General features: G+C 42.5%; 1 protein-coding gene across 1 annotated transcript in view; it reads right to left on the bottom strand.

The window, feature by feature from the left end:
- The window catches only part of ptpro (protein tyrosine phosphatase receptor type O), a 171,719-nt gene that overhangs the window by 98,149 nt on the left and 50,344 nt on the right, over nucleotides 1-23,226 (bottom strand). Inside the window, exons 2-3 of the mRNA XM_078553559.1 lie at nucleotides 8,157-8,436; nucleotides 1,413-1,574 (exon numbers count right to left, since the gene is read on the bottom strand). Coding sequence (XP_078409685.1) covers nucleotides 1,413-1,574; nucleotides 8,157-8,436 — 442 coding nt within the window. The remainder of the gene's footprint in view (nucleotides 1-1,412; nucleotides 1,575-8,156; nucleotides 8,437-23,226) is intronic.

Genomic DNA, 23,226 nt, shown 5'->3' with positions numbered 1-23,226 from the left:
GTCTAAGTGCCAGACTGGAAGGTGAGGAGAATCGGAATGAATCCTTGAGGGCTGAAACACACATTGGTTTGGTTCCAGGAGAAGTGAATGGGCAGACAAGAAACTGTAACATTAAATAGGAGCTCTCATTTGAATTTAAAAGTAGAACAAGGGGGAGAGTTCTGTTCAGAAGTTTGGTTTCAAGGTATAAGTGTTTAAGAGATATACTGTTAAGTTAATAGTGCTTGTTCTTTTCTCTTGCCTGTAAAAGATTGTCCCTTTAAAACGTGAAATCTTGTTGCGTGATCTTTTCAGCTAACCGGGAATTTGAATTTCTTTTTAAAAGTTACTGATCTACACTGAGATCGTAACACCTTGTTGTGCATGTACCAGCCCTTTGAAAGAGCTATCCAATTACTCCCAAATGCCAGCCTTCTTCTCATCTCCCTGCAAATTTATCCTCTTGCAACTGATTTTTCAACTCACTCACCTACTTTGATCCATTTTTCCCACATCATAGGCTGAACTTTTACAGGGCGCCATGGTCACCGAAACTCCTGTCTAAATAGCCAGTGGGAGCCCATCACAGGAAGAATGGCTGCTCTGCTGTGATTTAACAGTCAATTGGCTGTTAATAGGTTGGAGGCAGGATTTCTGCTCCTCAGGGAATGGAAGTCCCACCTCAGACAGAAGCCGGCCAATTGGATGTCTGGCAGCTCTGTAGTCCCAGTAGCGCCAGGCAGAAGTGCTGGCCAGTGCTGGCACTACAGACAGTCCCTAATGGAGACTGTCACTGGAGCTGGGCACCAAGCTAAGTGTTGGGGGCGGGGGGATTTAAACGGGGTGAGGCTGGTGGGCCCCAGAGTGGGAGGGGGGGACTGGATTTGAGAGGTTGGTGAGGGGGGAAAAGTCAAGGGGGAAGTGTGATCTTGGGAGGGGTGGAGGTGCCTCTGTTGGTCACAGGTTGCTCACAAAGGAGGTTCTCTCCCCGCTTGCTCACGCCAGCCAGCATAGCTAAAGCTGCCGGTTTAACCCATGACGTGGCCTCCCTCTGCCGAGGGTAAAATAGCAGCCGGGCCAGGGTGAGGCCCTTAAGTGGCCATTAACTGGCCAGTAATTGGTCCTAGTCCGGGAGGGCTGCCCGATACTTTCACCATCCCCGAAAAATTTCATACAGGTCGTGGCAGGGTGGGGTAGGTGGTGGGAATTCACTTGCTGGACTTTACGAGCCCTCCCCCTCAGCTTCAAACCCATTGGATGGGGGAGAAAAATCCAGCCCCATGAAATACATTGGGAGGTACTGGTCCACCAAGAGTTAGCCATTCAAGTACAACATGTTTCAATATATTTTTGGATCAAAATCTATAATTAACTCAAGAAAATTCTTTTATCCATTACAAATAGAATGATGGAAATCAGAGATATTTTCTTACCTTTATGGAGTGATGATCGATAGTAATTGCCTTCAAAGTAGCTTAATTTTAATCTTGAGAAAAAATTGGTAGTCTGTTTTGGGTATTGAATGTCAAACAAGACTCCAGTTTGTGGGGACTGCTTGTAGTCATATATAGCCACACTGTTGACTGGGAGTGGTTCTAGCAAAAACAGAGGAAGCGCTAGTTACAGTTAAACTATTATAACACATGAGTGAATGAGTAGCAAAGTAGCTCCAAAGAAGATAAATTGCATCAAGGCAGCAGCTCTTAAATCAACTTTCATGTAACTGCCATAAGGATTCCAGAAAAGCTTTTTATTATGAGGGACACCTAATGGAACAGGCTTATAGTAAGAAACCAATCACTACTGAACTCATTTGCAGATATAAATCACCTTCAAAACCCTCAACCTCTACCACCTAGAGCAACAAGATCCTCAGATACATGAGAACACCACCATCTGCAAGATCCCTCTCCAAGCCACACATCACCTCTTGGAAATATATTGCTGTTCCTTCACTGTCGTGTCAAAATTTTAGAATTGCTTTCCTAACAGCACTACTGGTGTCCCTCAACCACATGAGCCACAGCAGTTTATGAAGACAACCTTCTCGGAGGCAATTAGGGGAGGCAAGAAATGCTGGCTTGCCAGTGACCTATCATTTTTAATTGTTGTTGGAAACAGGTATGATGCCGCAGGGAATGGAAGTTCAAGGCCTATATGTATGTTACTTAAACACATGCAAACGAGGTTAATTTCTGACTAATCAAATGAAGGGCAGGTTTTGAAGGCTGCGGCGGTGGGCCTGTCCACTGACTGGACAGCCGGTGGCAACCCTTCCGCAGCCATATCCGGGAGCCCTGTTGGGATCAGGTCTCAATTAGGCAGCCTGCTGGCTACCATCAGTGTTCCCAGCTCAACCACTGGGGATTTCTCCTCCGCCATATTTTCTGGTGTGGGACAAATGTCCGTTCTCTGAAAGCCAATTAGTAGCCAGCAGCTCTCCAGTGCCGGCAGCGCCACTGGGAGCAATGGCCATTGCTGGCACTACAGGAGGCCCGAGGATGAAGATCGTTGTTGAATCCGCTGAATGAAGGTGAGTGGGGCAAGATCACTGGGGTGGCCAACCTCATTCCTTCTTGCCCCAGACTTAATTGGGAGGAGTTGGGAAGGCAATGGGATTTCCACCCCTCACTTTCCCACTACATTACATGCTCCCCAGCACATCTCCAAGTGGGGAATATTAAATTCCGCCCTTATACTTTATATTTATACCAACATACAAACACAAATTGATTAAGGGATGCATGATGAAATGTGATTTCACACTGGTGACTTCTTTTATGCTGCCTTCTCACAAAATTCATCATGAATTGCTCTAATAAACTCATGATTAATGGAGGTGGACACGAAGGAGCAAGAGGATAAAGGAGACCAAAGTAGCACAGAATAACAATTAATTGCTGTTAAGTTCACCATTTCCTGTGCTTCCTCTAAAGGTTCCCATGTTTATAAAGTTCAGAACACAGACAGCGACTATGAACAGGAACAACCTTGGCAAACTTATTCAGATATTCAGATTACCCCTCACAATAATCTGCGAAGAGGGATTGGTGAATCAGCAATGATCTAGTTGATTGGCAGAGCAGGCACGAGGGGCCGAAAGGCCTTCTCCTGCTCCTATTTCCAATGTTCCGATGTTGACATATGTAGTCGAGATGTATTGTTTGAACATTGATACGAGTCCAGTCAGTCCTAGCGTGTTTCCACCAGGTTTCTTATGCCATTAAAGGTTGAGAAAAATTACAAATGTTGAAGTACAGGATGTTTAAGATGTTACATTCCCATGGGAAAGGTACTGAGCAGAAGTTAACTTGCTTAAAATAAATGGGCTAAGTGCTCGGTGTAAAACTCAGGCTCATTAATCTCTTAATTAGGCAGCCATTACCTTTCTTATTACCTTCAGCATCTCATTGGAGTTTTTGATTAGACTATGTTTGTGTCAGGTACAAACGAGGATACACTATAATCAGGTTTAAAGATAAATGTTAGGGAGAGGATAGAAACACTACTTTTATATTGAGCTGTTATAAAGTACCAAAAGCAAGTGTTTCATTTTCTTTTTTACTCTTTTTGCTAAATAAGAGTTCTCTCCCCCACAAAGCAGGTTTGAAAATATTGAATATAATAATAGGCATGATTATTTAGCATATAATACTAAATTTGAGCCAATAAACAGATCACAGGTGGTGGTGCTCAAAGAGGGGTCAGTCGTTACAGTGTTATAGAGGGTACATTTTCTGGAATGTGCACATTTCAACAGACGATTAAGACAGAAACAGACTGGATCAAAATCAAACAGATAAACGTCTTTCCAATTGGTTTCAAGAACATATTCAAGAAAGTTTCCTGTCCTATTGCAGGTAAATAAATATATTTAATCCCTTGCATACCAATAAATACATCTCTGTATATAAGATGAGAGAACAGTTCTTAACTGGAGTAGTGTGCGCAGTTCTAGTCACCACACTATAGGAAGGACGTGGTTGCACTGGAGAGGGAGCAGAGGAGATTCACCAGGATGTTGCCTGGGCTGGAACGTTTCAGCTATGAAGAGAGATTGGATAGGCTAGGGTTGTTTTCCTTAGAGCAGAAAAGGCTGAGAGGGGACCTGACAGAGGTATGCAAAATTATGAGGGGCATAGACAAGGTAGATAGGAAGAAACTATTCCCCTTAGCAGAGGTGTCAATAACCAGGGGGCATAGATTTAAGGTAAAGGACAGGTTTAGAGGGGATTTGAGGAAAAGTTTATTCACCCAGAGGGTGGTTGGAATTTGGAACACGCTACCTGAGGGGGTGGTAGAGGCAGGAACCCTCACAACATTGAGGAAGTATTTAGATGAGCACTTGAAATGCCATAGCATACAGGGCTACAGGCCAAGTGCTGGAAAATAGGATTAGAATAGATAGGTGCTTGATGGCCGGCACGGACATGATGAGCCGAAGGGCCTGCTTCTGTGCTGTATAACTCGGACTCTGTGACTAACTTTGTCACCCTGGCCCCCAAAAAATCTTTCAGGGGTGTGGCTGGGTGAGTCACATCCCAGTTTAAGCACTGGGCTATTTAACCATAGCTGACAAGCTTCACACCTTTCCGATTGGTTAGAAACTCTTTATTCTAAATGGTAACTCTCCCAATCAAACTTTTTAAGGAAGCTCTCATTGGCCTCATATCTGTAATGCTCCATTTTTAGATTGAATCCCAGGAGTAATTTGCCACTTTCTCGTGCTACTTTTTATCATGTCACCTGTCGCATTTCTACTCTCGGTTTTCTCTTTAACAAGTACGCAGACTCTGTTGATTGTTATTTGATGCTCAGAGTGCCAGGTTACCTAGTTTGGTAATTTCTCCTATCTCACAGCTGCTTTCCTCCTGGCAATGTCACAGACATAGAGAGTTTCAAATGTTCACCTGATAACTGTTACTAATGAACAGAATACCTTACTTAAATCCCATGATCTCTTGGCTTATGAATCACAGTCTTAATTTTTAGATCCTTTAAATCAGACAGTTCACAGGAGCCCAGGTTAACCCACCTCCTCAGCCTGGGATTTAATTGCTACCACCTCACAACACTTTATTGTCTCTCCCCTTCACGATTTTCTTTTGCTCTCTTTTCAGGCTTCAGATACCAGCCTGTAACTAGTTACAACATCCAAGAGTAGCTCAGGGTCTCTTAACTAAACATTCCCTTGTACCTGGCAACTGGGGAAATCAGAGGGGTGAGCCTACATCTGCCACTCTTGTGCTACAACTGTATTCAAAGAGACATTTTCTTGGTAGTCAGTTTTTCTGTATAGCACAAGCTAAAAAACCTGCAAGATTAAATATTGGACGCCTTCTTAAATCACATCATTGGAATTTAAGTGTGGAAAATAGTTGTGCAGTTGATAAAGGTTATAATCCAACAAGGATTACCAGGTGTTGGTACTTCAAGGTTTGGCACATGCTCAGCTAGAGATGCTTCATTCAGTAAAGCAGGTAACGTAGCCTCAGACTTGACAGCTGCTAGAGAGAAGTCACATATTCTGAAGTGGCAGTTGCTTAAATTAGCATGGAGTCTTTATCTGCTGAATCTATTGGACAAATATTGCCTCAGATGATTTACTATACTTTTCTTCCACTTCAATTTAGAAGCTACAAAAAGGAACTCTGTCAAGGGATGGTGGCAAGGCATTGAGGTTAGGTTAAGGGACTCCTTGTTGGATTATAACCTTTATCAACTGCACAACTATTTTCCTCACTTGAAAATTCCAATCTCCTTGAGACAAAGCCCAACTTTTCATTAATCTTAAACAAAAACAGAATTACCTGGAAAAACTCAGCAGGTCTGGCAGCATCGGCAGAGAAGAAAAGAGTTGACGTTTCGAGTCCTCATGACCCTTCAGCAGAACTGAGTAAAGTTAGGAGAGGGGTGAAATATAAGCTGGTTTAAGGTGTTGGTGGTTGGGGGGTGGGGGGGCGCGCGCGCTTCCCTTCCCTTCCTTGACCTCTCTATCTCAATTTCTGGTGATAGACTGTCCACCAATATCCATTACAAGCCTACCGACTCCCACAGCTACCTCGACTACAGCTCCTCACACCCCACTTCCTGTAAGGACTCCATTCCATTCTCTCAGTTCCTTCGCCTCCGTCGCATCTGTTCTGATGATGCTACCTTCAAAAACAGTTCCTCTGACATGTCCTCCTTCTTCCTTAATGACGCAAGATCAAGATCAAAACTGTTCAGACATTAATCCACTGTGGCATCATTTAGTGAAATTTCACTGGTTAAGTAAATTCCTAAATCTGGCCCTTGTTTTTCCTTTACCTTGATGATTGACAATATGACTTTATATACCTCTGGAGCAATTACCCACTTAAGCAATCCCATAAAAAGTAACTGTCAACATTCTATTTAATTTTCTTCAAACAGATAATTGTCTTTGTGTTTAATAGAAAACTATTACTTACTTAATACATCCTGATAAACTCTTTAGACAAGAGATTACTTTGTGCAATGTTAATATAAAGTTGCTGGTTGACTCATATAGCACTCAACTGGTCTGTTTTGACAGAGGTATTAGCTGTTATTTTAATTGTGAGTAACAGTTTTAATGTGACAATGTAATAACTAACTAAAGGAAAGTGTTTGTTCCTCCCATTGACACTTGTTGCCCAAAATACTCCAATGGTTCTACATATGAAATTATTGATAGAAGAATGAATGCTTTAATCAGGCCAAAAAAAAGTGCTCTAATGCTGTAGGCCTAACTGCGAGTGTGGCTTCCCCATTGGGAATTGTGAAATCATCCCAATAGTACACATAATCCTATGAATTTGTTGTCTCTAAGTGGAAGCAGCAGCTAATTTGTGAATAAACTTAATTAAATATTGATTAAACCTTTCTACACTGATCTAGTGACTAGTTATTGAAACATCAAACCACATGAAGGAAACTTCAACAGTAAATGTGTTCATTGATCATTATATGATGCTAACACATCAATATTCCCAAATGTGCTAAAATTTCAAAATAAATGCTAACAAATATATTAGTTATACAAACTAGTTGATAAATTATCAATGTTGCATAATTTGGAGTTCAATATCATTTTTTTTGCAGTTCTTTGACCAAATTTGTTGAAGGAAACACAATACTGTCAATTTCAACAAGCCTGTGTTGAGGCTTCTGTGACACTTTCTTACACATTACCTACAGGAAATATGCAATCTAAGTAAAACTTAGTAAAATAAAGCTAAACATGATCAGGCAATCACAGGTTGAACCTTCCCTTCAATATATTTCTATATAGAATTTTCATGCAATTTGACAAATATGCATAATGAAGCTTGACTGAGAGCCCAGGCATCCATTGAACCAGCTGCACCTCAGGGAAAACATTGCTTGATGACCATTCTTTCTCTCTTATCTATTCTGTCAATTGCATAATATTTATTTATCCAAGATAAAGTGGTTTCAAGCACTTGCAGTTTATCCTACTGATTGACAACTTATAGGGCTGTAGGAAAATCAATTTTCATGAATGAATGAATGACTGTTTTTCAAAGCTTTTTCACATGCTATTGTTACTAGAGTGTTCAGTGGTTCTGTACAGAATGTATACTTGGTGAATGGGCATGGAAGTGCTATAGGTTGGCATGAAGCTAGAGGGGCCTTCCGGGATGGGTGGGGGGCTTAGGTTGGTATAGTGGGTATGAGGGGCCATGGGGCTGTGGGTGGAGACAATGAGGTGGCGTGGGTTGACATGGATGGGCATGGGGAATGTGTGGGGTGAGGGCTGTTTTTTGTTTGATTGATTTTACTATAACTGGGGCAAAGTCCCGGAGCACCAAGGCAGACTTTTTAAGCAGCCTGTCTTGGCACCTGGCAGCCCCTGTGGCTGCCTCCGAGCTCTTTCCAGTGTTGGCATACTGGAATCCAGTTACCTCCCACTCCCCCGGAATGTAAGTCCCACCTTTACGATCATTTTCTCCTGAGGCAGGCGTGCTGAGCCAGGAAATTTCCCAACTTCTCACTACCAGCCTCAAAGATGAAAATCCAGCCCCATGTTTCACTCTTGTAGGTTAGAACACCATCTCAGGCTCCCAAAGAGATGACCCAATCCTAGGTATCCATTATTATATATTTAACTTCCTGACAAGTATCATAAACAACAAAATAAAAGAGTTGCTTACTTGTTAGTACAGCAACTAAATGTACCGGCTTAACAGTTGATTTTGAGCTTCCAGTGAGGAGGGTCACTAAGTAGTAGATCCCATGGTAAGAAGCATTGAAGACCACAGGTGGAGGGAGTGTACTGTTGAAGTCTTTGAACTGGAGTTTATAATTGGTCAGGTTAACAGACTGTGTTATTTTCACATAGTACAGAGAGGATCCATTAGTCACGTCAGATGGTTGGAGTGACACTATGATTTTGTTGTCATCACTAACTGTGGCAGAGATCGCAGCAGCACTCTGGGGAGAGGGAACAAAAGAATAAGCGTTCAAATAAAATTCTTCAAATGGTGTATTTCACACAAATGTACAGTACAGTCGGATTAAATAGTTAAAGGAATACCGCCCGTCTGTAGAAATAATTAGGACCTGGAAAAAGAAAATATTTATTCAGCTGTGATCGCATTTAACACGCGTGCAGGGAAAAAAAGATCAGAAAAATATTTGTTAGGTAATGTCCAGTTATACACATGTCAGATGGATTCAAAGAGCTGGAAAATTCAGGTCATGGGCAAAGGACAGATTCTTGTATGCTGGAACAGATCATCGCAGTGGAATTATATTTCAATGTGGATTTCTTTCCTAAATAAAAACCGTTTGCTTCCTTTTCAACAGCAACTATCTTTTTGAGTTCAAAAATACTGGGCTTATTAAGATAAGCATAAACCGTCTGCTGATTAGATTTTTAAAAACATATATAAAAGAGAGTAGATTTTAAAAGTAAAATATTGAAAATCTACAAGGGAAGTGTGCAGTGTTCTCTCCTGTTATACTTGAAGTGATATCAGGCCTGATTTTAATTCTGAGCAAGTTGATGGGTTTTGAGTGAGTTAAAATCTCACCCATTGTACCTGGGATTTTAGCCAATGAAACCTACTAGAGATAAACAGACATTTCCAGTGATGATATTTTCAGATGCACATTATTCCCCACATATATCCAGAATCTGTAAACACAGAAATGTATTATAATGCGATTGTAATAAATGGGATAAAACAGCATACAAAAAGCTTTTCACAGAATCACAGGATTGTTACAGCACAGAAGGAGGCCATTTGGCCCATCGTGTCTGCACCAACTCTCCGAATGAGTAAGAACAGAAAATGCTGGAAAAACTCAGTAGGTTAGGTGCTACCTGACCTGCTGAGTTTTTCCAGCATTTTCTGTTTTTGTTTCTGATTTCCAGCATTCGCAGTATTTTGCTTTTATCTCTGAATGAGCAACTCTCCTAGTGCCGTTCCCCCGCCTTGTTCCCGTAACTCAGCATTCTTTCTTTTCAGATAACATTCAGATCTCTTTTGAATGCTTCAATGTAACTTGCCTCCACCGGATTCTCTGGCAGTGCATTCCCAATCCTAACCACTCGCTGCGTCAAAAAGTTTGTCCTCATATTGCTTTTGTTTACTTTACTAATTATTTTAAATCTGTGCCTCCTTGTTCTCAATCCTTTCATGAGTGGGAACAGTTTCTCCCTATCCAGTCTGTCCTTTGCATATCAATATATTCGATTGCAATGCAATGATATAGGCGCTGCCTTCATACCTGTAGAAGTAACTGAAACATTACATTTCAAAATACACATTGAAGTACATTTCATGAGGTGATGCTACAGTACGGATGATGCAAGGGTTAGCTGTAGAGGTCGGTGTGCCTCATTTATGGCACTTCCAAATTTTGGTCATTAATTTTAATAACTACACAAGTAGGAGTGGCACATATCAGGGGCACTGAGCTCCACACCTGATTTTCCAATCCACACTTTACAGCAATACTCTACAACATGAGCTTCATCTCAAAGAATCGGAAATCTTCACAATAGCTAAATGGAAAAAAAACAAGCATGTTCAGGCACCAATAATTGCTTCTTTGTACCTAATTGAAAATTATTGTGACAAATTCAATCTTATGACAGATGAATGTAGAGAGGCACTTATGTTAATGATTTAAAACATTCCCATGTCTTATCTTTTAAAAAATGGAAGTGAGCCTACTTAAAGCTGTATGCTCTTGTGTTTTTTGTTACCATTTGTAAATGGAGATACCAGTGGTAAGAAATTAGAGGGTAAATTCATCCAACCTGTGCTCCCAGTAAAGAATCATGCTCAAGTGGAATGTGGATCAGGGGTGTAGCTCCATCTCTAACCAATAATGTATTTGAGTTTGACCCCTCACTGGATGTTCAGGACTGGTGAACATACTATGACCATTTGTAGAATCTTTCAATTCTAATGAATGAGCGGGTCAGGGGTAAGTCAGAAGTTGAGGACTCAATGGTTTGCATTTCAGGATTCGGATAATCCAGCTATAGAAATGTATATCATAGCCATGGGTCATTTGATTGTGTCTCAATCCCCACTGCTTAGGCACAGTGTAGTGTACTCAAGGCCTTAAGGATGAAGAAGAAATACTTCATTTGTTCAGGAAGGAGAACTGAGGACTGTCAAAAAATTAAAGAGACAACAAAATTAATGGTGAGTATTGTATTAATCAAATATCCTATAATTTGCATATTATATCTATTTATCCATAAACAGTAATTGTGTAATGGTACATACAATGATAAACATCCCTAAGGGTTTAAAATCATGTACTTGCTATGCAACATTTGCTTTTTTCGGAGCTATGAACCCAGTGGCACCAAAAAAGTGCAGCCCTAAGAATGCTGACCACTGATTCACTGACAAGGTCTCGCTGTCCAGCACGGCAATGGAGTGATGGATGAATATTTCTGCTGTGGAAGAACAGCCCTGCCAAATATGCAAAGGTGATGTAAAGTGTGACAAATATGTGAGAGTCACATTTTCTACACACTCAAGCCGTGACTGAATGCCCAGGGTAGATGTGTAACAAAGAAGGTTACAGAAAGGTATGTCAGGAATATTACTGTAAAGTAGATGCACTGGCCCGACATGGGCATAAATGGAAGTTGTAGTCATTTTTGGGAATAATAGTGTAGTGGTTATGTTACTGAACTAGTAATCCAGAGGCCTGGCAATAATGATCTGGAGACATGAGCCAAAATCCCAACATGACAACTGGGGAATTTAAATTGAGTTAATTAAATAAATCAGGAATAAAAAACTAGTTGTATCAGCCATGTGACCATGAAACTACTGGATTGTCATCTGGTTCACGAGTGCCCTTTAGGGAAGGAAATCTGCCATCCTTACCTGGTCTGGCCTAAGTGTGACTCCAGGCCCACAGCAATGTGGCTGTCTCTTAACTGTGCTCTGAAATGGCCTAGCAAGCCACTCGGTTGTGTTAAATCACTACGAAAATGTCTAACCACTGTTGGTGTACCTACACCACATGGGCTATAATGGTTCAAGAAGTTGGCTCACTACCAATATCTCACAGACAATTAGGGACGGGCAACAAATGCTGGCCTTGATAGCAATGCCCACATCCCATTAATGAATAAAAAAAAACAAGAAATGTTGTATGATGCAGACCAACGTTAACAAGAATGGAGCAAATAGATTATGGGCAGAATTTTTCGGATGGCGGGGCCTTGTTTCCCACCATCTGAAGAGTCAACGGGGAACACACCTCTGCCAACTCCCATTGCCCCGCAGCCAATTTATGTTTCAACAAGTGTTAATTGGCTGCAGGTGGGCCTTCAGCCCTTCACTTGGGAGGATTCCCGCCTTAGGGAGGTGCCGGCCAATCTGATCGGCCAGCAGCTCTCCAGTGGACACAAAAGGAAGTTCAAGAAGATGTCGGAGACCGGAGACCCAGGTAAGTTCAGGGGGTCCCAGGGTGGGGAGGGTGGGGAAAGCCTGAGGGGGAGCGATGGCACGATTGGGGTCTTGGGGGAGTGGCTGGAGGGTATGATGGTGCGGAGGCCACCAGACATTAAGGAGGGGGATGCCCAATGTTAGAAGGAGGCTTCTGATGGAGGCGCCCCCACCTCCCTCTTCCTGCCCAGGATATAACTTTGATGTATTTCGGACTTCCCCCATGGAGGTTCAACCTTCCCGCCAGCCTAAAAATTGAGGTTGGGCAGGAAACAGCACCTAAGTGGCCATTAATTGGCCACTTTAATTGGCCACTTAAGGGCCTCAAATGGAGCAAGGGTGGGCTTCCCGTCCAAGGCCTTGGACATCCCAGTGCAAAATCACTGTGTGGTCAGGGCAGGCGGGAACCCAAAGGGAATATCCATCCCTTCAATTTCACACTCCCCCACACCCCCCCGCCTAAAAACCCGCCGGCGGGTGAGTGTAAAATTCAGGCCTATGAGAAGTGAAAATAGGCAAGTTATGTCAATGACATTAGAGATGCCATGGCGGGAACAGTAAATGCAGTTTTAAAATGAAATGATTGTGTCTCAATCCCCCTTGCTCATATGTTTAGAGCACAATATGGTTGACTTAAGACTTCAAGGAACTCACTCTCTAGATGAGGAAGCAATGAGTTATTTGTTCAGGAGGGAGAATTTATAATTAGGGTGGCTAACCCAGAACTCAAAAACAGCAAAAACTAGGAAATAAGAATAGTGGTCCGCACTGGTCTTGTATACCTTAAAATGGAACACCAGTAAAACTGGGAAATAAGAGTACTAGTCTGAACTGTTTTTTCCTTCTGGGAAACTGGAGGAAGGAGTGTAATTAGGGACATTTTTGAGTGCCGAGCGAGGTGGGCCGTGACCTCGGACCTCATTGACTCTTGACCTGTTGTTCCAGCCTTCAGCTCTCTAAATGCTGCCTCTTCACCCGTGTCCAGATATGGTAATTTTCCCTGCCCCGATCCCACATTCACTTTATTTCTAAAACAAATCATGGTTAAAGCTCGGGGCGGTGGTTATTCAATGTGGAATTGGGAACCAACTGTTTGGTTGGTCCTAGCACCCGACAGATTACTTTCTGACTGGATGCTACCAGTTGGTACTTTTGTCTTGACAGAGAGCAACAAGAGAGAGTAAGCACAGCCTCTGAAAGCACTGAATAAACTCAAACAGCTCTGACCTGAGTGAAGCACTCATTTTTCCAATTCAACTTCACAACTCTAACGAGTTCAATTGGCCTTTTATTGCATTTTGCAAGCAGTTTTACACAATTTTGAGTAATTTAGAACATTCACAATATTAATGTGAATGAATCTGCCCCTGATAATTTATTAATCTTTTGTTGTGTCTATTTTTTGGCCAAGATTAAATTTGGGGGCCAGAACACCAGTGTTATCATACGGTAAAGATGTTTCGGAGGATTTTATCTGTAAAACAGCGACTAACTCATCCAATAGACCTCTAGTTATGTCCAACATTACGCTTAACGTACATGCATAGCATTGTTGCTTTGATACAGAATTTATACATTGGCATAAATAAATCTTGGTTGTTCCTGCAACTTGGCACAATGGAGCAGCTGTAAAGATTCCGCAAGATCATGGAACATGTGCAGTACATTTGTGGAACTGTCCCAAAAAGCGAGGGAAAAATGGGAAGTAATTTCAGACACACAGAGATAACAAGCAACCTTTTAAATTAATCTATAAATAACCTCGTTAAAATCAGATGGCATTAATAATGCATCTACCAAGTGAATCCTGGTCGGATGAATGAATCCTAAATTCCGTTAGTTCATATATCTCTTCTTGAATTGACTGCTAAAAGTCTGACTGCTAAAGGTCTGGCTGAGAAATGATCAACTCATTGTTCAGGTTGCTGGACTTACTTCCTCAGCAACTTAGACCCAAGATTGGGACTCTTATTATACCATCTTTCAGCCTCTTGGCATACTGATTTATTGCCTAACCAGGAGAAAATGCAGCAATGTCCTGAATACGAAGAAAAATAAGGAGATAAATTACTAAAACACAGTGGGCAAGAAATTGGAATCATTTGTGCATTTTGGGGGGTATTATGAGTGATCTTACAAGCTCCAAAATGGCGTCTGTGGCACTGCACATACTTTTGGGATGAACCATGATAGATGTCGTATTGGTGAGGGTGTCAGCACGTACAGTGAATGACCGCTTCAGTTTGCAGAGCAGCCAGGTCGTGATGTCAATCAGTGTACAATGCACTTTCAACATCATGGGTGCTATTTTGGAGCCAACTCCTCAGCCATGTGCTTTCTTAACAGCTGTACATCCATTCAGCAGCAGGAAGGATTCACACCCTAACCCTCCCCCAACCCAAAACCAGTGCTATTTAAAGGAATCACCAACTACCTACAGATTGTTGCTGGTTAATTTCTTCTATTGCTTCAATTCTACAAGTGTTGTGTACTTTAATAGTTTTTTCAAGTTGCAAAGGTCGGCAGTGTAGTAATTTATTCTCCTATGTTTAAGAAGTTTGCACTGACTTCAAGACTTCTGCACAATCCAGTTGCTCCCAGACATGGGTGCACTAGCAGTCATTCCCCTTGGGACACAGAATGACTGGGAGAACGAACCGAGACCACACAGAGGAGGACAAACTGCTATAAGAGGGAGGGGGAGATGGATTCTCAGCTGGAGGTCACATCTATCCAGGGTGTTCTGAGAGCAATTATCCCAGCTGAAGATGCATTCACTGACCTTCATCACTTATGTGAGGTTATTGAACTTTTTCGACACTGCATCTAGGCTCTCGGGGCTTGACTCCTGGCATTGATATCTGTGGCTATCTGTTCCACTGCCTTCTGAGTATGTGTCTGAAGGGCCTCCTGGTCCCCTGAGGATACAGCATATCTCTGTTCTTCTCCACCTGCTCCAACAGGTCTCCTGTGTAGCATCCAAAACCCCTGGAACACGCTTTCTCCGATGCCGGTGCTATTTTCCAATGATTCCCAGGTCGCAGTCACCTCCTGCATGACTGCCAGCACCTGTTTCAGCCACAGTGCACTCCACCTTTAGAAGATGCAGCCTAGCTTTAAGCGTCACTAGCCACTCATGATATTGGCTCCCTGCTGGTGCATCCAACCAATCAACAACCTGGCTAGCCCTGACTGGTTGCTGAAGTCACTGAAATGAGCAGGCAGCGCGAGGTTGGCACGCTGCTTGCATCACAATCAACAGCCACGAATTAATCAAGCATCGTGATGCCCTGTCCCATTTCTGGGGGTATCACATTTAGCCCCCAGTATCATACTTACAAAATACTGAAAGCTCAGTTCGAAAATTTGGATGCTGACCAACAATATCTAAGATCAACAGAGCTTTTAAACATTGAATTCTATCTGTCTCCAATTCTTTTCAAATTTATATGCCAGAGAACAAAGGTGAGTTGTTGAATTAAAGCAGTTGGCAATATCAAGATTAATCCCGGACTGCACACATTTCACACACTGTTCATTCAGATTCCCTTCTGCACTGAAATGATAAATGCCTTGAGGTCAGGGACAACCGAGGAAAAGTGGTAATTTCTGGTGACTGTATAATGAGTCGATGGAGCTGTCGACAGAGATTTACAGTAACCGGTATAATTAGGCCAAAACTAGCATAATCCACTTCAATGGCAGGAAAATTGCTTTGCAATTTAGCCGTTCTTAATGGATGATGTGCTGTTTTCTCGTTTTTTATGCTTCTGAAAGAGAATAAATCAATGATGGTTCCGTTTCCTTAATCACTCGCAAGGACAGGGAGGTTCGAGTGTTACTTGGCAGTAAATCACAAATACGATCCTTCCCATGTATGATAGTCATTATCAAATGGAAACATGTGCCTGCATTTACGAAGGACAGATGCTTAAAAATGGAGCACAGAAACTAATTACAATTAAAGTATATAAATGTGCTCATTAATATAAAGTAAAATATCAACAATGCATGTAGTAATATTTCATATTAACCCTGGGTTTCATTTTGAAATGACCAAAGACTATGTTCATGATTAATTGGTGGGCTAACCCTGTATTGTGGCATTTTCCATCAGAATTCACTGCATTTACTCATATTGACAAGAGTGCCAAAGTTGCTGATTACCACATTAAAAAAGCTTGCTTTCATAACATCTTCTATGTTTTCTTGATGTCTCAAGCTGCTTCACGGCCAAGGAATTAATTTTTGAAGTTTATTAACTATTAAAGATGCAATCGTGTTACAATGAAGTGCGTGCTCGAGTTGTAAGTGAGAGCAGCTGTTACTAATTGGGGAAAGGTTCGGGCATTATTCTTAAGTATATAGAAGAACCGTGTGAGAAGGGAGTCTGTGCCTGTGTTCTCTGGGTTATGTGAATAAATTTATGGTAAGGAAAGACTGGCTCTGGGTTCCCTTTTTACACAGAGAATGAGCACTGAATTATACCATTAACTGTTATATAGGCAAGTTTGGCACATGGCAAGGTTCCACAAACAGCAAATCAGGTAAATGACCAGTTACTCTGTTTTAACGGTGTCGGCTGAGGGATGAATGTTGATCAGGTTACTTTGAGAACTCCCTGTCCTCTTTGCAATTAAAGCCATGCGATCTTTTGAATCTCCCTAAACTGTTGACCTGGTTTCAATTTAATGCCTTCTCTGAAAGATATTACCATCTACACATACAGAACATGCCCAGTTCTGGACTGAAGTTTTGACCTGGGTCAGGTACTCATGTCCTCGAATGGGATTTGAATCCACAACCTTGGAATTCAGAGGTAGGGTTGCCAACTCTGGTTGGCTTGTTCATGGAGGTTTGATCATATAATGCTTGATTTCATGACTGCTTGTCCTTAGTTTGGAGTTGTTACTGCTTATAGCTTAAAGGTGAATCCAAGTGAGGTGGAGGAACAAAGGGAACTCAGAGTAAAACTACATCAATCACTAAAACGTAATAGGTTAGCAAGACCATTGAAAAAAACAAATCAAGCACTGGACTTTATTACTGGGATGAGGGATGAAATTGAAATGTAGGGAAATTATGTTAAATCTGTATGAAACCTGGGTTAGACCACACTTTGTGCAATTTGTGAGTACTGCATGCACTTCTGGTCTCCCGTGCCTCTATGTTCTTCCTATAACATGGAGAGGTGCAGAGAAGATTTACAAAACTGATATCAGAAATGTGTGGGCATGTGTAACACGAAAGGATTGACAGGGTGGTTCTCTTTTGTCGTGGAAAAGGGCTGAGGGGTGTTCTAACAGAAGTCTTTCAAATAATGGAAGATTTCGATAAAGGGGTGCAGAGACAATGGCCTAAATTTTCTGGTCCCACGTGCCACGGGAATCGTAATGGGTGGGACAGGGCATTTGACAGATCGGCAAAAGGTCCATTGACTTTGGGCGGGAATTTCTGGTCCCGCAGCGAGTGGAACCAGAAAATCTTGGCCTATGTGTCCTCCTGTGGGGAAGAGCATAACTAGAGGCCATCAATATATGATGGTCACCAAGAAATCCAATAGGAAATGAAGAAGAAACTCTTCCCCCGAAGAGAATGTAAAACTTGCTATCACAGGGAATGTTTGAAGTGAATGGTATAACATTTGGTGTTATAGTTCACTCAGAGTCTGAGTTGCTGAGGCCACATGCACTTTTACATGCATGGTGTAGTCTAGACATGGATAGCGATGGTAGAGGCTCCAACTTTCTTTCCATCAACTGCCATGCAACCACGAGGTGAACTAGGCAGTAGCCTTGGGTGGCCAGATTTGGGGAGTGGCACATTGGCACCACCAACGCGGCGAATAATGGAACTGAAACAACATAGAGCTTTAAAATAGGCACTCAGGGAAAGTTGCTCATATCATTCAAAAGCTTTGTTTCGATTCAGTTCAGTCCCTCTGGAGTTTTCGAAAGCAGGCAGCAGCTCTTTCCGGAACCTGCCCATCCCCCGCGCATGCTCACTAATGACAGCCTCCCGTTTGCCTCCGCGTGCTCGCTGACCATCCAACTGCTTTTCCTTTCTTTGCTCCCTCCGGCACGTGCTCACTGATCCTCCAAACACTTGAGCTTCCCCCTTTCCTGCAATCCCATGTTCGGTACCGTCGCTCCTGCTCGTGCGTTTTCCATTATGCCGATGGTTTTGATACTGAGTCAAGTTCAGCTGCTCAAGGCCGCCCTGCCCTTCAGCCACCTTCACTCAGTGATCTGCAGCTGGAGGACCTCACGCTCCTCTGCTCTGCAGGCAGCTTAAATTCAAGTGACAGCCTTTGAAATGGAAATCTGAGAATTCATAAAAGGCGGAGCAGGAAAATGGAAAAGCAGAGGGGAAGGGGGTTTTCCTGACAGTCTAGGATAAGGAATGGTGATGAGAGCATAGTGTGAGTTCCCTCCAGTCACGTCAAATACAGGGAGCAGTTGTGCATACAGAATTTTTTATTCATATGCATATTACAGTTAATTTTTATTATCCAGCATGCGTGGGGAATGGATGGTGCTGCCAGTTAACCAAAAATGCGGGTTACCTAACTGCATTTTCAGCCAATCAGAAAGCTCCTGGGTGATCGCGCGGTGATGCGGGTGTTGACATCTCGTGAGACGTGCTGGAGCACAGCACGTGAATCTAATTCGAAGAGAAACAGAAAATGCTGGGACCATTTGGCAGGAATTGGTGTCCCTGCTGCACACACAGACACTGGGAGCCGAAGACTGGGAATTTAAATGCTGTATTCCCCCTTGACTTTAATAAATTGCTCAGGGACGTGAGGGTGTCCAGATGTGGGTCCCAACTACATCAGCCCTAACGTGATCAGCTAACTCCCTTACAGGCAGCTTTAGGCAAGATGCAGCGAAAGGGAGGGGGTGTTGCAGGCAAGTGGAAAAGGGAAAAGTTGCAAGTGGTTTTCTAAAATGGGTACAGCACTTACTGCCTAGTGCTCACACATGCGCCACTGCAACCCAGCCTGCTGGTGGAAACTCGCCACAGGCCCACATGTCATGGCTTTGTTGCTTCTCATTACTGCAGTGGGGCTGCCATTAATTCTATTCCCTATTTACTCGCATGTTACCCAAAGGGTCTGATGGACAATCCAGGAGGACTTGGAAATCCTACTCAGAGGTGATGCTGCTTTCAACTGAGCCAACCTGATACTTAAAAAGCATAAATAGGAAATACTAGCAGATGTCAAGTGTCATTGCTCATGGCAAATCAGACTAGACTATTTCATGAACACGGGCATCAGGTCAATGTAGGATGGGGTATATTTTCAATGATCAATTCCATACTTGTCTGGGATTTGGTGTGCAATACTGCAAGAGCTATTTGAAAGGAATGTGCCCAAAACATGCAGTACAAACCAATGTTTGCTCATGAAACAAATAATCAGGCTAAAAAACAACAAATATTGAGGCTTCAAATATCATGATTTAATGGCCAGTAAAGTGGAGGTGATACTGAATGAATGAATGTGGAAATGTTTGCCAAGTTTAGCACTGCAGTGCATCCCTCCCAGAAGAAGGCAGTGCAACATACATTCCTGGAAGTGAGATCCAGTGTTAACACTGTGCAGCACACACAAAGGACCTAGGAATGATTCTAAAATCTGACCTCTAAAAAATCAGGCCAGTGTGATAGATGTGGCACCACCAGTTAGGACGTTCAAAGCAATTACTGGATTTTCAGAAACCATTTGATAAGGTGCCACATCAAGGGTTATTGTAGAAAATAAAAACTCATAGGGGTGACATATATTTAGCCTGGATAGAAGATTGGCTGGCTGGCAGAAAACAGGGTATACATAAACGGGTCTTTGTCTGATTGGAGTGATGAGTGGAGTCCACGGGGGTCTGTGCTGGGGCCTCAATTTTTTACGATTTACATCAATGACTTAGATGCGGAAAGTGAAGGCATGGTAGCTAAATTTGCAGACGACACAAAGATAGGTAGGGAATTATGTTGTGAAGATGTGGGGTTTGCAGATGAATATACATAAGTTGAGTGAGTGGGCAAAAATCTGGTGGATGGACTAAAATGTGGGAAAATGTGAAGTTGTTCACTTTGGCAGGAAGAAAAAAAAAGCAAAGTATTACTTAAACTTAGAAGCAAGTTTGTGCATTCCACCTCAGAAACCGTGAAGCCAAACGCCAGCTTAAAGTAACCTGGTGTGGAGCAACACTGACGCATTGCGAGCACCCTATCTACTTAGGAGTCACCTTTGACAGATGCCTCACCTTCAAGAACCACATCGAAAAGACAAAGGCAAAAGTGAGCATACAAAATAACATCCTGAATATGCTCACTAACACAAAATGGGGAGCAAGCTCGAAAACATTGCGAACCAGTGCACTTACTCTTTGCTATTCCACTGCCGAATACGCCTACCCTGCTTGGGAAAGATCTACTCATGCTAAGAAGATGGATGCCGTTCTGAATGCAAGTTGCTGACTTATCACAGGTTGTTTAAAACCAACAAACACCAACAGCCTATATATCCTGGCGGGTATCGCTCCCCCTGATATAAGAATAACGGTGTCCAGTAAGAAAGAGTGACTCCGTCAAACATCAGATGAGAGGCACCCTCTACATGGTCATACACCTACACCCAGCCGCCTAAAGTCAAGGAAGAGCTTCATGAACAGTGTTGTCCCATTACAATCAACTCCATCTGAAGCCCGCATCGCCTTGTGGAAAGACCGGCTCGCCAGTCTCGAACAACCCCTAGCGATGGAAATTCTACTGGATGAAAGCCTTCCCCCAGGAGCTAATTGCAACTGGGCAACCTGGAAGTGCCTTAACAGACTTAGGACTGGTGTAGGTCGTTCAAAGGTGTCACTAAGCAAATGGGGATATACAACCAGCCCGACAACTTGTGAATGTGGAACTGAGCCACAGACTATGCAACATCTCCTGCAATGCCTATCGCTAGAGGAACCCTGCATTGTTGCAGATCTTGCCGAATTCAACAACAAGGCGCAAAAATGTGTCCAGTTCTGGCTGGGCCATGTATAGACTGACACAATAAGAAGAAGACTTAAATGGAGAATGGCTGCAGAAGCCGAGGTGCAGGGGGATCGAGGTGTTCTCGTGCATGAGTCACAAAAAGTTAGTATGCAGGTACAGCGTGTAAACAAGAACGCTAATGAAATGCTATCCTTTATTACGAGAGGAATTGAACATAAAAGTAAGGATGTTATGCTTCAGTTATACAGGGCATTGGTGAGACTGCATCTCGAATACTCTGTGGTCTCCTTATTTAAGGAAGGATTTAAACGTGTTGGAGGCGGTTCAAAGGGGGTTTACTAGATTGATATCTGGAATGACTGGGTTGTCTTATGAGAAAAGGTTAGACAGGCTGGGCTTGTTTCCACTGGAGTTTAGAAGAGTGAGGGGTGATTTGGTTGAAGTATATAAGATCCTGAATGGTCTTGACAAGGCAGATGTGGAAAGAATGATTCCTCTTGTGAGTGAGTCCAGAACTAGGGGGCACTGTTTTAAAATTAGGGGTCACCCTTATAGGACAGAGATGAGAAATTTTTTCAGAGGGTCCTGTGACTTTGCAACACCCTGCCTCAGAAGGCAGGGTCACTGAATGTTTTTAAGGTGGAGGTAGATTGATTCCCTTGCCTCACAAGAATTTAAGGTTATCAGGGGTAGATGGGAATGTGGAACTCAACACAAATGATCAGCCATGATCTCATTGAATGGTGAAGCAGGCTCGAGGGGCCGAATGGCCTACTTCTGCTCCTGTTTCTTATGTTCTTACTAAATCAAAGCAGCAGTCAGCTTTCAATTGAAAGGCAGTACATGATCTTCACATCAAACTCCCAAGGCAATTAAACTTCTACAGAAATCTTATTTCTGCATCTTCTTGAAGCATTCCTCATACAGCCACTAATTTATCCTCTTTTTGACAAAGACTAAGATAGCTTTTAATTCACATGCAAAAATATCCAAACCGAGAGTGCTGGTTTGCTGAGACTGTGAACAGCAGCTGACCTGTGCGTTTTCAACTGTTGCTTTAGTCTTGTTCCATTCGTTTATGCTTAGAGCCCAGGTAGGGGAGGGAATCAAATGGCTATTTCAAATTAAAAATTAAAGAATCCCCCTTCTTTCCCTTCCCCCACCCTATTATTTAAAGATCCATTAACAAAACCCCATTCTGAAAAATTACACGTTCCAGGGCTGTGTTACCTGTAGAGCGAAAAGGTTCATTAGGGAGAGAAAAGTCAAAGCAGAAACTTTACTCTGGATCATCCTGGTGCCAACAAAGGCTCTTACAGTAAATGGATGATTCTGCCTGAAGAGCTCAGCTGAGGAACTCACAGCGAGAGCACTCTGAACATGATCCTTATTCTCTAAGTGGTGTTCTGGCTATTACCACTGAAGCATACCTTTTCCAATGAGAACAGAGAGTTTCTAATTTCAAAATGACCAGCACAGCCATTTCATCAGGGAGCCAGAGATTAGGTTTGTAGACATGTGATTTAATAGAGAACTGCTGAACTAATGTGACAATTATGACCAATAGGACCTTTCTTCACCAATACACTCACCGACCTGGAAATGTTCATGACTAACATTTAACCAATGAGGCTGGTAGGGTACCCATTTGAAATTGCCCAGCCATTGGTTGATTTTGATACTCGTTTGTGGATCATCTCCAGATTGGTCGGCCAGTGCCCATGAATGAACAGACCTTGCCTCAGGCTGGTCAGTGGCATTGCGAACAGTGTGAGCTTCAAAATACCGGACTTAAGGAGGTCCTGGACCAGAATGGGGCCCGATACATTGAAATCCAAACTGTCTTGTACAAAACTGGATGTCTTGCCATTCTAATTCTCTCTCATTGACACTCTGGCCTCTCTCTTGTGCTCTCTCTCTCTCTCTCCCCACCTCATAAAAATTATTTTAAAACTCTTTTACAGGAGATAAGTTTTTGACTGGAGAAAGTATCTTTTGTCATGCCTTTGTTTGTTTCTAAATTATTTGGAAGAAGGAACAAATCTAAGGAAAGATACACTTTAATTGTTTCACTGAGAGCATACTGAGCACACTATAAACTGTACAAGCTCAGACTGTGGCATTTTGGTAACTGTAGTTGGTAATTCTCCAAACTGATAGAGTGACTGATGTGGAAGCAATATCAATTCTAATCCTAGGCTTTTCAGAGTAGCTGAGGCCTCCTAATAAAAATGTTAAGATGGTATTCAAAAAACACTAGAAACAATTTTAGGGGTGAATTTAGTCTCAATGT

Source organism: Cetorhinus maximus, chromosome 12 (genome assembly GCF_964194155.1).
Source record: "Cetorhinus maximus chromosome 12, sCetMax3.hap1.1, whole genome shotgun sequence".
NCBI classification, from domain to species: Eukaryota; Metazoa; Chordata; class Chondrichthyes; order Lamniformes; family Cetorhinidae; genus Cetorhinus; species Cetorhinus maximus.
This window is presented reverse-complemented; position numbering and strand designations above follow the sequence as displayed.